The 14015-nt window shown below is 38.2% G+C and overlaps 1 protein-coding gene across 7 annotated transcripts in view; it reads left to right on the top strand.

Annotated features, from left to right (window-relative positions):
- Positions 1-14015, top strand: part of ADAMTSL3 (ADAMTS like 3) — a 189326-nt gene that overhangs the window by 170329 nt on the left and 4982 nt on the right. For 6 of the 7 annotated variants that reach the window (XM_072871329.1, XM_072871325.1, XM_072871330.1 and 3 more), the window contains exons 24-28: positions 4657-4839; positions 6865-6984; positions 7792-8004; positions 10458-10641; positions 13577-13781. In XM_072871329.1, the coding sequence (XP_072727430.1) occupies positions 4657-4839; positions 6865-6984; positions 7792-8004; positions 10458-10641; positions 13577-13781 (905 nt within the window). The remainder of the gene's footprint in view (positions 1-4656; positions 4840-6864; positions 6985-7791; positions 8005-10457; positions 10642-13576; positions 13782-14015) is intronic. The other variant, XM_072871331.1, reaches the window with a different exon arrangement.

The following is a 14015-nucleotide window of genomic DNA, read 5'->3' as shown; positions in this document are numbered from 1 at the left end:
AGTTTACGTAGATGTGTTAAATCTGAACAGTGAGGTGAAAGGAAAGACACATTTTAAAACTGTCCAGGAAAGGACAAATGACAACACTAGAAAATTCTTTGAGTCGGAACCGAGGGCAGAAAATTATAACAGTGAGGAGGAAATATTTTTAAAATTAAATGTAATTAGCTTTTAAACATATCTGTTAATAGTCTTCTGCTACAATTCTGTAATGGAAAAGGCTCTTGAAGACAGTGTGAATGTTATTTTTGTCCATGTAAAGTCCCTACGTAACTCAGCCTTTATGTAAAGGAGAGTCAAGCATCTGCAGTAAAATTCAACCTTGTGCGCAGGATTAACTCCTCCATGAAGTCCTACAAATATGTCCCAAAGCTTAAGTATAATTTCAGTTCCATTCAGTTTGTCACCTTTAAGAAAAGAAAAGAAAAAAACACCAACACCTTGTGGTTTGGCTTACATTTGCTTAGTTTAGTTTCTCCTTGGATAAGAAAACAATACTTAAAACTTTTAAAGTTTTGTTCACATGAATATTAAAGGATAAAGCACAGGTTTTAGGCCTTACCTATTTGCCTAGAAAAAAAGAGCTTTTCTTGCATTTTAATGGTATGCTTGAACTCTATCCTGCAGTTTCTGTGTAGGAAAATCAGTGCTTTTCACAGTGCCACTGTAAGAGTCTTGTCATGAGGAATGTGGGAATTGTATACTTTGCCTCCCTGCTCACAAGAGCTGATAGATGAGACTTCACTCAGTGTGCAGTGCTGCATACCAGTAGGGAAGAAAAATCTTATCTCAGGAGTAGTAAATATGGAGTCTAATTTCTAAAGGAAAAGCATCGAAAATCTGCATGATGGAAGCTTTTTCACCTGAATTGTATAAATGGTAACTGCATGCTGGGGTTGTGTTATGCGCTGTGTTATGAGAAGGAGTTTTATGCAAAGCACTGTTAAGCACAGAGACTATTAAAAAGCTAAATGCACACCTAAAAATAGGGTTTTTTCGTATCCTCCAACAGTAAGAGTTTCTCCTGATAGGAATTCCAGAAATGACAGTATGCACAAGAACTCAGTGTCTCTCCTGGGAGTTATGGCAGAAAAGGATCTTTCACTGGCAATACGAACATACAGATCAACTGAAGCTGTCCAGAAGAGATTGAAATGTACACACTGCTTTGCTGAAGAATGCAAAGGAGCTGAACTATAAGGGATGTCTTTTTCTCCTGCTTTATTTCTTTAATCCATTTATAGCGTGTCTATCGGCAGATGGGATAGCACCACACAATAAAAATTTTTTCTGGCCAGATTCTCTACTGCATCTCTCTGGATGCACAGCTCCGAAAGCTTTTTATCACATTTGTGCTCACCAGTTTTGGGTTCCCCTGAAAGGCAGGGTTAAAGACTCCTGATTTCTAGCATACAGCTGTGTCCTGACTGCAGAGTGTACAGCGTCCTGCCCTCTCTCCTCCCTTCATGCTATACTCCAGCCTGTAACACGTCCCTGAACTCTTCTCTGAAAGGTATCTTCCTTTTTTCCTTAGCTCAGGGCTGAGGATTTGCCTTAATACTCTTAAGGGCAACCTAACCAAAAGCCCATGAAAAAGGATGCAGAAGGAGCTTGATTGCAATTATTAGTTGTTCTTAAGCAGATGGTCCAATATCTCCCAGGCTCACTCTCAGTGAATTGGTTTCCACATAATACAAAGGTTGGGGAAAGAAAAGGAACTGTGAAATGCAAAAACTTGAAGGGTCCTCCAAATGATTGTGGAGAGGCCAGCTCAGAGGGACTCAGCATACAGTTCACATAAAAACTATTAACTCTTAGATAAAAATCTTACTTCTCAGTAGTTTTAGGTAAAATACAATGCAGGAGTGTTGTGATTATCCCCATCACTATTTTCAGTTCAACAGTTCACGTTTATGGATGCGCCTTGAAGGTATCTAGATAACATTAACTCTGTTTTAAAATGATAGTGTGCGATAACCATGTATAATGCATAATAGTGTGGTTTTTTCCATTATGTATTTAACTGATCGTTTTTCATGGATTCCCCCCCAACTTTATCTGTAAGTGACAGCACCCCTAAGATTGCTTGTGTGGCTTCATTGTGCGTTTCAGTTGGACTGGCTGCTGGACTGCCATGCAGGGCTCTGTCCACACTTCTGCTCCTTAGGCCTAGAATTTATGTTTGTGTATTCACATTATTCACATGAGAAATGGTCTGATTTGCTTGTGTGTGTGTGTGTGGTATTACTTGCTTGTTTCCCCTAAATAGAGATATATACAGCTCTTTGGAGAAAGAGAGAGGGATCATTTGCTATAGCTTAAATTAAGTTTAAGGTGTGTGACATGCCCAATTTTGAACTTAAAATGAGAGACAAAGCTGTTATGCAAATTTCTGGAAACTGAACTCCAGTCCAGATTTTAAAAGGCCCTACATGTCTCTGAATGAGACACGGGTAGGAGAGTAGAGATATGGCAATTTTTCCAGGATAAACTCTAGGATACAAACCGAGTTTGGAAGAAATAAATATTTTACTTAAGTTAAATCCCAGGAATTAGGTACATTTCTGAATGCTGTGGTGAGAGCAGAGGGAGGACTGTATCATGGGGAGATATTGGGCTGAAGTTTGATAGAGGCTCAGGTTAAAAGCTTAAATTTGAACCCTTCCAAACCTTTTTGTGTTTTTGTGTTTTGTGGAATTTGACTTTAAATCTTTTGACTTCAGTCCCATCTCAACCATCCTGCTTCTGGCTTATTTTTGGCTCTGATTGGTCTGCAGGATTTTGGTGCCAGTGGGGGTAGTCTGGCTGCAAACCTCTAGGCCTTAGATTAAAACAACTCAGCATCCTCACAACACCTTCTCAGCCCATCTGTATAGTAAATATATATGCCTGAATGGCCATGGAAAGTACACTGTAAAGGAAAAATATGTCTGAGAATGATACACTTTAGCCAGAAAGCTGGGGTGAAATGGAAAAAAGACCCTTAAAACAAGACCTCATCCTAATTCCAAAAGGATTTTTTGAAGTGGCATAAAGCTGCTTCTGGAAACTTGAAAAACAGCCTGGTTTTTTGGACTGTTGTGCACTCTGCAGATCTGTACTTTATTTTATGCAGTTTCATTCAGTAAAACACAATCTCATGAGTTTAAAAGCCCTGAACAGTTGCTAAATTGTCTAGAATAAAATCAGTGATTATGCAGAAGAATGTTTCTCTGTGCTGTCTTTCTGGACAAAATGGTGGGGGGAGCTTTTTCCTCCAGTGAAATAGCAGGTTCCAAAAAATATGTCTGGTTCCTATTACAGTAAAGGAAAAACTTGAGGTGTGCATTGGAAGTGCTAAGCCAGTGATTGAAATGTTAAAGTTGTTCCTAAAGGCTATTCCACATCATGAAGACATCATCTGTAAAGTAATACTGCACAATGATCTGTGAAGAGAGGAGACTGAATTAGCATTCAATATGGCTGAAACTTCCAAATGTCCCACATTCAGGTCAGCTCCTATAGCAGAACCCATTTTGGTCGTCTTCAGTGAGCAGTGATCAATATATTTAGAGAAAACGGAGTTCAGGTGAAAAACAGTTTAACCGCTCCAACTTGTCTCGTGCCCTCTGCCTTTGTGCACCTCTGTGGCAAGTCACTGTGCCACGTATGTCAGACTTACCCAGTGATTTAGCTAGGATTTTGGAGCTTTGAAAGAGCACTTCTGCTGCAGCGGCTCAACCAGAGCACAAGCAATGAAGTGTCTGATCTGCCAACTTGCAAAATATCCTTTTAAAGGCAAATGTTTGAGGAAAATAAAACAACAGTAGAAGTCCTCCCACAGAGGTGGTACTGTGCCAGTGGAAAAATCATCTAATTAAAAATGAATGTCCAAAGTAATTAATTGATTAAAATTTAGAATGACAAGTTATCTGCAAATGCTGAGTTTCCCAGAGTTCAAGCTTTACAGTAAGAATTATGATATTACTTTGGCTTTCTATAACATGGTAAATGAGATTGCTTAACAACTGAGCCCCTCGTTTAGTTGTTAATAGCTCTTTCTGTTCCTTTTCCTTCACACTGCATTGTTACAAGTTGTATATATGACATCTGCTACTTGGAGAAGTTTTCAGGAGCTTTTTTGGCAGAAATTGGCCCCATGTATTTTCTAATCTAATTGTTAAATATATCGTCTTTTTCTTCAAGAGAAATATTGTGCCTCCATTCATTTTTTTTCTTTATTTTTAATTAGAAATTGAATATTCCTTCCTTCATATATTCTGGGGTGCAGGTTGAATGAAAAGATGCTGTGCAGGTCTTTACCTTAATTGGTCCTGATTGGGGTTAATAGTCTCACGTCTTTCAGTAGTAAGACACATGAACACATTGCTTTTGTAGGACTGGTAGCAGTTTTTAAAGCTTTTCTGTGAGCTTGCCTTACAGTGCTTAACCTTTAATCACAGTGGGATGCTGAATTATTAAGAGGGCTCACAACTGAGAAGTTTTGTTGTGACTGGAATAAGTACTTGTTTTGCTGCAATGTTGTTACTTGGGTTTACGCTACTTGTGAAATGATGAAGGAACTTAACGATTCTTGAATGTTATGGTAGCTGTTAGCAATACAAAACCTATGGTTTATCTCTCTCAATAAATGTTTTAATTATTTGTATTTGAAAGGTGTTCCCCAACCAAATGTAACATGGTTTAAGAAGAAAGACATTCTACAAAACAATTCTTTCTTGGTTTTGAATGGCTCTTTATTTCTGAGGAATGTTTCCTATGAAGATGCAGGAACATACACTTGCAGAGCAACTAACGCTCTTGGAAAAGCTGAAGCTGCGTCTGTTCTCCACTTAACTGGTAAGTGCTAAATGAGAATTCCTTACTGATAACAACAGTGAGCTACCTCGATTATGAAGTTTAACCAATAAAATAGTTGGGGGGATATTTAACACTTTATTATGAACTTGGAATTTTTGACTGCATCTGACTCCCAGGGATCTGTTCTCTATTTTGTGTTTCCTGTAATAGTGGATCTAGGTACAGATGGTTTGACTTGTGACTTCTTCAAAAGTTGTTCCATCTCCTTGCTTCCAGGCCACAAATATCAGCCCTTAAAACAGCAGACACATTAGAAAACTAAATCCACTGTCATATTACATTGTTCCCAGTGCTTTTATCTAGGGAAACGGGGCAGGCTTGAGTTACTCAGAAAATCTGCAGTGAAATGAAAGCAAAGGCTGTTTTGGGGTTTTGGTTTTTTTTAATTATAGAGGCCAATAAAATGTAGGGACATGGAAAACAAAAAATTCTGAGTATGAACTGCTAACTCTAAGAATAGAAAATGTAAAGAAAAACTCAATTTAAATGACTCTATTGTAAGTAGATTAATAATGTAATACTGTATAATACAATCATGCCTTGCAAATAGCTCCAATAAATGGATCATTCAGCTCTAGAGATTAACTTTCTTACCATTTTGCTGTACGAAGTACAACGCAGTTATACATGGCCAATCCTGCTACAAAGCTTTCTTTCTTAGGCACACATGTGTAGGGCAGGTTATAGATGTTTGGATCTGTTGGCCAAGGAAGACGTACCAAAGACATAATAGGAGTCTCTGTGTGAGGAGGAGTGTAGACTGAAGCTCCCTTCTTGGTTTCAATTTTCCTGGACTACATCAAAACTTCAGATGTTCCAGAGAGGAATATTATTATAATGACGTGACTGGGAAGATTGCTCACAAGAGTCCGAACTTCGTTTCTATTCCTGGTCACATGACATTAGTTTAAATAAATCTTGAGTGGATAGGAGAAGGCCAAATTCTGCAGGTTTTTTGGCTGTGCAAAACTGTGATGAAATGGGAGGACTTCTGGTGTCAGGACTTGCAGATCGCACTGACTCAATGTTGTCTAAAGCAACATCATGTCAGCCTTTTGGACATCGCTATGGCAATTACTGCCTGACCTGGGGCAGTCAAGCAGCAGAGCAAAATCTGTGTAGCCTTTCTCATAAAAGTTCCTAAGGACTGACAAGGCAACTAGCCTTTTGCCTGTATGGGACTGGCCTCACTGTGCTTCTGTGGAGACTTTTTTGTCCCAGTGTTTACACAGACAAGCAGGAGGCTTTGTACAGACATTGCACACTGTGGAAAAATGTTGAACCAATATAAAATGACCCACGGAAGTTAGAATATAACAAAAGATTTAAACCATTCTGGAAGGATAATCATATGCACATTCATTAAAACAGAAATGTTGACTAAGTGGCAAGAACTGTGTGTTACTGACAGATTGCCCACAGTTTTGGCAGTTATTCTGTCTGGCCTATGATAAAAAGGAGGAGTTGCTATAGTGATAGGCATATGATTCTGCATACATTATGCTATCTCTATGCGTAATGAGATTTTAAGAAATTTTCTTCTTTTTTTTCTGTTGTAGCACGTTGTCATAATTCCATCTAATGGAACAGAGGAATTGGCCTGAGAGAATTATTTTTCTTAAAATTTCTGTATGTGAATGACTGGTAATGAAATAATAAATAACATTGTCATGAGAAACAGGAAATACATCATACATCCTGTAAATTGTGTTTTTACGCTAAATGTTACAGGCTTATTTTCTAATAAATAAAATTCAATAACTTTGATTAACTTAGAAACTTGAATAAACTTTATAAATAATTTCTGCGTTTCCCTGTTTACATATCTGAAGTATACTTGTTAGATGGACAATTTAACTGCATAAATGAAGTTGATCTTAAAGAATTCCAAAGCGCTATTATCCTTCTGCTTCATAACTAGCATGTGGGATATTTTGATACTTTTTTTTTTTAGCATCTTGACTTAATTCTTGCTAAGAAGAGATCTTATGCATTGTGTTACAGAACAAAGATACATAGAGAGTAACACTCTATTATCAAAGGGAAGCAAAAGAAAGCGCGTCCTAATGGCATCTGGAATTGGTACAAATGTCAGTGTGGTACCTGGAGATCCACTAAGAATAGGTATGTTATCTTTCCTGCTTGTTCATTTAAATTATATTATTTATTCATTTCATTCAAATGGAGTGGGCCCGACGGAGAAAGTGAGTGTAATTCCTAAGAGTCTGGGTTTGGTGACCTTCTGGATTTCCTAACCATATCTGAGCTTTCTGTTACCAGGGAGGGACCCTCAGAGTAATAGACACAATTACTTTTTGATTCATCTTTTCAAAAAATGTTTTAAAATGGCGACCCTTTAGGCATCGTCTAGGTGACTCACCATGAGACTGAAGCTGTGTAATTTCTCTTTGAGCTTCACATGAAAATGATGTGAGTGGATTCAGCTGAGCTCTAGAACTGTTTTTTTATTTTTCTGTCTAAATGAATACATCTGTTTCCATCCCTGCTTGTGCCCATGGAGTGAAAATGCAGCAATTTAATTTAATGTGTTTATGACTCCTTTCCAAAACAGATAGAAACCCTTTCAGTACAAACCTATTTGCATGTTGTAGTCTGGGATGAAATCTTCATTCTATTTAAATAATTGTTCCCCTCCCACACTTCATTCATGTAGAAATTAAGTTTGTAAGAACTCACTGAAAGGGAAAATATAAAGAACTATAGTAAGTATACATCAGCTTACACAGCTGATAACCCTCAAGGGGCAGTCAGGATTTCGGGCCATAGCTTGGACTTCAGTGAATTCATGCATGCTCTTGTTTTTATTTAGACTGGTAAGGTCTTTTACGTAGAATCACACAATCATACAGACTTATTCACAAACACTTCAATGTGTTTAGAAAAAGCTGCTAAAATGCTGTTGATTTTTAGGTTGCCCGGTGCTGCCCAGCTACAGAAATACAGTTCACTGGCTTTTCGGAGATAGTCCAATTGAGGAAGTTAAGACCTTGGAATACCGAACCCTGGTTGGGGGTCGTATCCTAGAGGTGAACACCAACTCTGGTCAATTTGCTGGGCAATTCCAATGTTGGACTTCAGCTCGTGCAAAACCAATGTCAGTTTGGGTAAATGTCAAGAAGGAAGGTTTGTTGAAAATTATATGACAAATTCTTAAATTTTAAAATATTTTCTTTCACTCTGTAAAGACTTTCCTGAAACCTAACCTGCTTTTATACATAGAAAGTAATTCATAAATGCACATGTAACTTCACATATGTGAATAGTCCCATTTAAGTCAATCGACAATGTCCATGCTCAGAGTTGGATATGGGAATTAATCTGTATCCAAATATCATGTGGGGGTTCTCATTCCTTACCTGTGTAGCTGAGAAGCTGAGAGAATGTTGCCTGACTCAGTGTCTTGCTGCTTAAACAGTTTTAAATCAGGCAGGTTTTCTCAACTTTCCCTTCAGCAAATCATACAAATTCCTGCCATGATAGCCCACCAAACCGAAACAAAACTGACTTTGAGGTCATCTTTGGAAATATCTTAATTGTAATCAAAATAATTTTAATATAATTTTCATATTCCAGTGTCATTACAATGATGTGCTAGCCATCTTATTGTAGCCACCCTTAAACATATCAATGTACTAAGGCATGCTCATCAATTTTGGTGTTAAGTTTTCAAGAATGTTTTGTAATGTTCTCCAATATAATGTGCTTGCACAAAACTACGTTTCCATTAGTAGCTTATAAAATGTGCATCTGAGGATTATAGATGAATTTGAGTACAATCTTACATATGCACCAGCAGGACAATAGGCTGCATCTGTGAACATTTTATAAAGTTTGTAAATATTTGAAGTGCTTTAGAAATTAATTACATTATAACTGGGCTTTAAAAAAGAGGGCTGGGAACTTAGATCCTACTAAGAGTCTGGCAGCAAAGCACCAAACTCCATTTGACAGTTTAAAAAAAATACTCTTTAACCAATCAATACCCAGGGAATGCAAACCAAGTTTAAAAACAAGTAGCTGTTGAAATGGGAAGTTCTCGTATGTGATTTATCTACTATCCTATCAATATGATTTGGCTTACTGTTTATGTGCAGAGGACTCAAGCTGTACAATCAGATCTTGCAAATCTCCCACACTGAGTATAAATGTACTCTCAGTGACTGCCAGTGGATTACTTTTATGATCAAGAATGGTTCTGTATGCGTGGGGTTGTGGAGTCAGTTACATTTACAAAGTAATTTTACTGAAACATATATATGATCAAAATGTTCATTTTTTAAATCAGAAGTAAATAAAAATATTTATGAACTGAATCAGAAAATATCCTAATAGAGTTCATAAAAAAATGTATCCAGGCCTTGGTCCTAATATAGAGCTCATTAAAGTTAGAATTTCTGAACAGGTCTAGCCAGGTATTGAATTATCCACCTGTAGTCTTTAGCTGGACTGCCTTTTGGTTGCCCAGTACCCTTTCCAGTGAGGCTGGTCAGTATTTTGGGGAGATCCCATTTTCCAGTCGTGAGCTTTAACTCTGATTGTTGCTTATGTAAATGTTTCATCGCTGAAATACCCATGCATTTGTAAGACTGCAAAATCTCCTTTGGTGGTTTTTGCACAGTAGGCATATTGAGGGCACTCCTGAGCAGTATCATCCTAGTTAAACAAACAATACAGTCTCTCCATCATAGTTGCAGTCAGTAAATTTAACTATTTCTACTTTGAAAAAGGCCCTTTTGTATTATTTTAAGAAACCCAGAAGTAATAAGGAAACATTGAAAAACAATAAGTTAAAGAATTCATTATGTGCTGGAAGAGTGAGCCTGTGGACACAGCTGGTAGCTATCAATTATTCTTCGTTATTACAGAAAAATCTGACTCCTTCTGTGATCACATAAAAATCTGTCAACATTGCATAGTACTTCATCTTTTAACAAGCGTCAAAAAAAAAACTGGGGGGGAAGGGGTAAGTGTGGAATTGTGACTAAATATAAAGGTAGTAATTGTTAAGGGGGATTGGTTTTTTTATATAAAATGCTCTTTAAAACAAAATTCCTTTTTCATCTCGCCAGATGCCTCAGTGGCAGATTATTTATGCATTAAATACTTCTCTATAGTTTAGTACAGGATTCTCTTAAATCCTGAAATGATGTGAAGTGTCTGGAGTAAGATGAGTTTTCTTCAGAATATACTTACTGCAGAACAGCAGGAAACCTAGAGACCCTGATTTACAGTTTCCTCTTTTTAATGCTCATTGTATAAAAATGTTATGAAAGTTTTAGAAGTTCATCAGTTCCTACTGTGAGCCAGGTTCTGCCCTTCATGTGCACATGTGCTGATCCCATTTGCCTTCTAGAGAACTTCATGCTGGTATGTAAGGGCTGAACTTGAGGGGAAGCCGAGTAGGACTAAATTCTACTTTGGCTTATGGTCCCTTTTCACAATGCTGAAATATTTGCTTTCCTACAGAGGATGCGGTATCTATCTAGCTTACAGAATATGCTGCCAAATCAATTAAAATGTGACACAATTATGATGCATAGTGCCTCTCTCACACTACTTTCAATTGTATTTCTTAGATTATAAATGGGAATATGCCGAGTGGAGTACTTGCTCTGCTAGCTGTGGGAATTCAGGAACGCGCTCCAGAAGACTATGGTGCACGAATGCAGAGAAACAGAAAGTAAATGAATCATTATGCAGAGAGCTGCAAAAGCCAGTGATTATTTACCAGTCATGCAACACAGATGACTGCCCTGCCAGGTGAACTCCTTTCTACTCTATTTCCATGTGCTCTATGTGTATTAAAATGCACTCACAGCCCTCTGAAATTGCTTCTCAGGGTATACCCTGAGTCTGAAATGTGGGGTTTATTTCATCATGAGCCCTAAAGCATAAGAGATGTGAAAATGGATCACAAGCAAGTAGGGGAATGCTTGATTCAGCTGAATAAATGAGATCTGTGCAAGTCTCCATGCTGCTGCAGCAAGTCTTGCTGCTACCGCACTAACACCTTGAAAGCTAAGTTGGAGGTGTCTCTGAGAGACCAATGTGCTAGTTTTATGCAACCTGTGCCAATGCCCTGAGAGAAAACTCATTACGTTTAGAGCAGCCAGGATACTCATCAGTGGAATCTGTGTTCGCCTCCTCTCCTTCCGTGCCAGCAGAGCTCTGAGCAGGATGTTTACTGTGGAATGCCTCATTTGTCTCTAATGCCCCCTCACCACAGTGTCACGCTCCTTGCATGTCCTTCCTTGCCAATTTTCTCGCTGGATCAACTGGTGTACCTTGTGATCTTTGGGCAGAAAATTTATTAAATATTACAGGCAAGAAAATATTTCAGGCAAGTGTACCACAACATCTGATTCCAAAAGCCAAAACCTTACCTCTAGACTTCTTGAGCTGCACTGAGCATTCCAGCTCAACAAGGCATTGCTCAAGGTTTTTAGCAGGAAATCCCACAGGATCCCTCAAAACAAGTGCTTTCCGTTCCTTAAAAGAATTGGCCATCACTGTCAGCAACGTAAAAATCCATGAGGGATGAAAAGTCATGCACACATTTTGGAGTTGTCCCTCACTGGAAAATGTTCAGAGAGAAGTGTTAAGACCTTAGCTGACATTGTGGGAGTGCATCTTGCCAGTGTTCTAAACTGTGTTCTAAATACAGAAAACATAGCAACAGATAAATATCAGGAGAAATTTGTTTATATTTCATTATTAGCAGCCAAAAAATCAGATCATCTTAAATTGTGAGTCTGAACTCCAGCCAGCCCATAACAAGCAAACTTTTTGCCAGTGGAAAAATACTGAAATAGAACTACTAGTTTGAAACACACAGACTCAGTTGCAGGTTTCCCTCTTAAAATCCAACCATTCAGAGGAGTCGACAGAGACTTAAGAGGATACTAGAGGGCCCGGTGCTCCCCTGAGCAAGGTCATGCCTTTTCAGTAGATGAGCACATGAGTCTGTTAACCTTTTGGTGGGTACCTTTTACTTTAACTTTTAATGAGAATTGTAATAGGAAGTGTTGAAAAGGGCTTATTGTCCGAAAACCTGCAAGGGTACAATAAAAAGTCAGACTGACTGTGGCTAGTGTACTGTGATGCTCAAAACAATGTCAGTCATTAAGACTGAGTACCACAAGGACATCGAGTAGACAAATAATGCTTTACTTGGATGTATTGCTAATTTCTGATATGTTCTTCACCGAAAGGGTTGTCAAGCCCTGGAACAGGCTGCCCAGGGAAGTGGTTAAGTCACCATCCCTGGAGGTATTTAAAAGACGTGTAGATGTGGTGCTTAGGGACATGGTTTAGTGGTGGACTTGGCAGTGTTAGGTTTATGGTTGGACTTGATGATCTTAAAGGTCTTTTCCAACCTAAATGATTCTATGACTTAACAATCTGATTATCACTGGACCCAGAGTATTCACCACAAAAACCAATCAGTTATTTCATATGGCTAAACAGACTGGGACCTAAATTCTCTCTTATTAAAATGCTTAGATTTATTTTGCTTTTAATTTGGCTTTATGAATTTACCAGTGGAAGGGAATTGTGTGTATACTAACATAATTAACTCTACCTTGAATTATACATATATGCTAACATACAAATTGTTTTTCTTTTATGAAGTATTCCAAGCTTCCTATATAGGAAGTGCATCCCAGATACCCAGAAAATAGCCCTGTGCCTGGGTCCTAGTGCCTCTAATGTCTCCCCCTTCCCTGTGATTAGTGAACTGGGAGGGAAGTGCAAAATGGTCAGACTTCCCTTTCCATTTCCCCGCTGACTGATTTCTGCAGGATCTTCTCATCCCAAGGCAACTCTTTAGAAAGTATCCATATAATTATAAAGGCTTTAGATGTACGGTCAGTGTCATGGGCCCTTATTATTCAAAGTGTTTTGCATGTGTTTAATCACTTCTCTCCAGCACAGCATAGAAGTACAATTAAGCAAATGTAAGGGTTTAAGCATGTACTTAACTTGTGCTTTAAGTGTTTGCCAAATTTGGGCCTTGCTGACTTGCTGTGCATGCGCTGCACCAAATGTTTGCAAAAGTACTTGAGCTTTAAAAGGGAGAAAAAAACGAGTCCAGACTGTAAAAGATTAATCTTCCTTGAATGGATATAAACTGTTTGACTGTAAGAAAATGAAATAATTGCTAAAGAGAATAGAATATTTCTCCTGTTATCACAGTTGTGCTACACTTAAAGTCCCATTCTGTATTTCTAGCCTAGATTTATGAAAAGATCGAGTCAAATAAATTGTATTACCACCTGCTGCTTCCCCAGTATTGTTCCTAGCTGCCAGGACAGACTAAATCTTTGCAACTTCTAATCAATAAATATTCTGCTTGAGCCATTATCTAGCAAGATCTTGATGTAATAAATTTGGGTGAGTTATGACACCTGTCACCTTAGTAGTAAGTAAATCAGTACCATTCATTTTATAAGTTATGGAAAAGTACGCTGTCCTTCATTCAGAAATGTTAAATCCAGTAGGATCTATAGGGGTTACCTAATATAACCTTTTGGGTAACAAGCAAGATCAGAAAAAGCTGATTCTACCTTTTCTCACATCTAAAACTTGCAATGACAGGTTCTTTTGATTTTTATTTGCAAACAGATCGCTGCAAACTACCAGCAAGTTTGCAATGCTTTCACAGTTGCTATAAATTTGTCTCTGTTTCCTGTAGGTGGGTAACTAGTCCATGGTCTGAGTGCTCTGCATCTTGTGGCAATGGATTTCGCTATCGACAAATAACGTGTCAACAAGTAAAAGCCAATGGCAGTGTGCTGACGCTGCTACCGGATGCTTGTATACACACAGATCGTCCTGTGGGAAGGAAACCCTGTATGGGTAATTTTTGTGCAGTGGGGACAATACAGACAAAAGGACAGGTAAGTTACAGAGTTTGTCTGGAAAGTCCTTATGTTATAAAAGTGTATCAGTGTCATCATACCATTGGCTGAACATCTATTCTCTTGCACGAAGAGAATAGATGTGGCACTAGTAATTACCTTTCAGACCAGTGAATTACAAATCCTGGGGTTTTTTCATTTTGTGGTGTCTGAGCTACTTTTATTTGTCGAAGAAGTGATCTGAAACCTGACTATTAGGTTCAGTATATATTA

The sequence above is a fragment of the Ciconia boyciana genome, chromosome 8 (genome assembly GCF_034638445.1).
Source record: "Ciconia boyciana chromosome 8, ASM3463844v1, whole genome shotgun sequence".
NCBI lineage: Eukaryota > Metazoa > Chordata > Aves > Ciconiiformes > Ciconiidae > Ciconia > Ciconia boyciana.
This window is presented reverse-complemented; position numbering and strand designations above follow the sequence as displayed.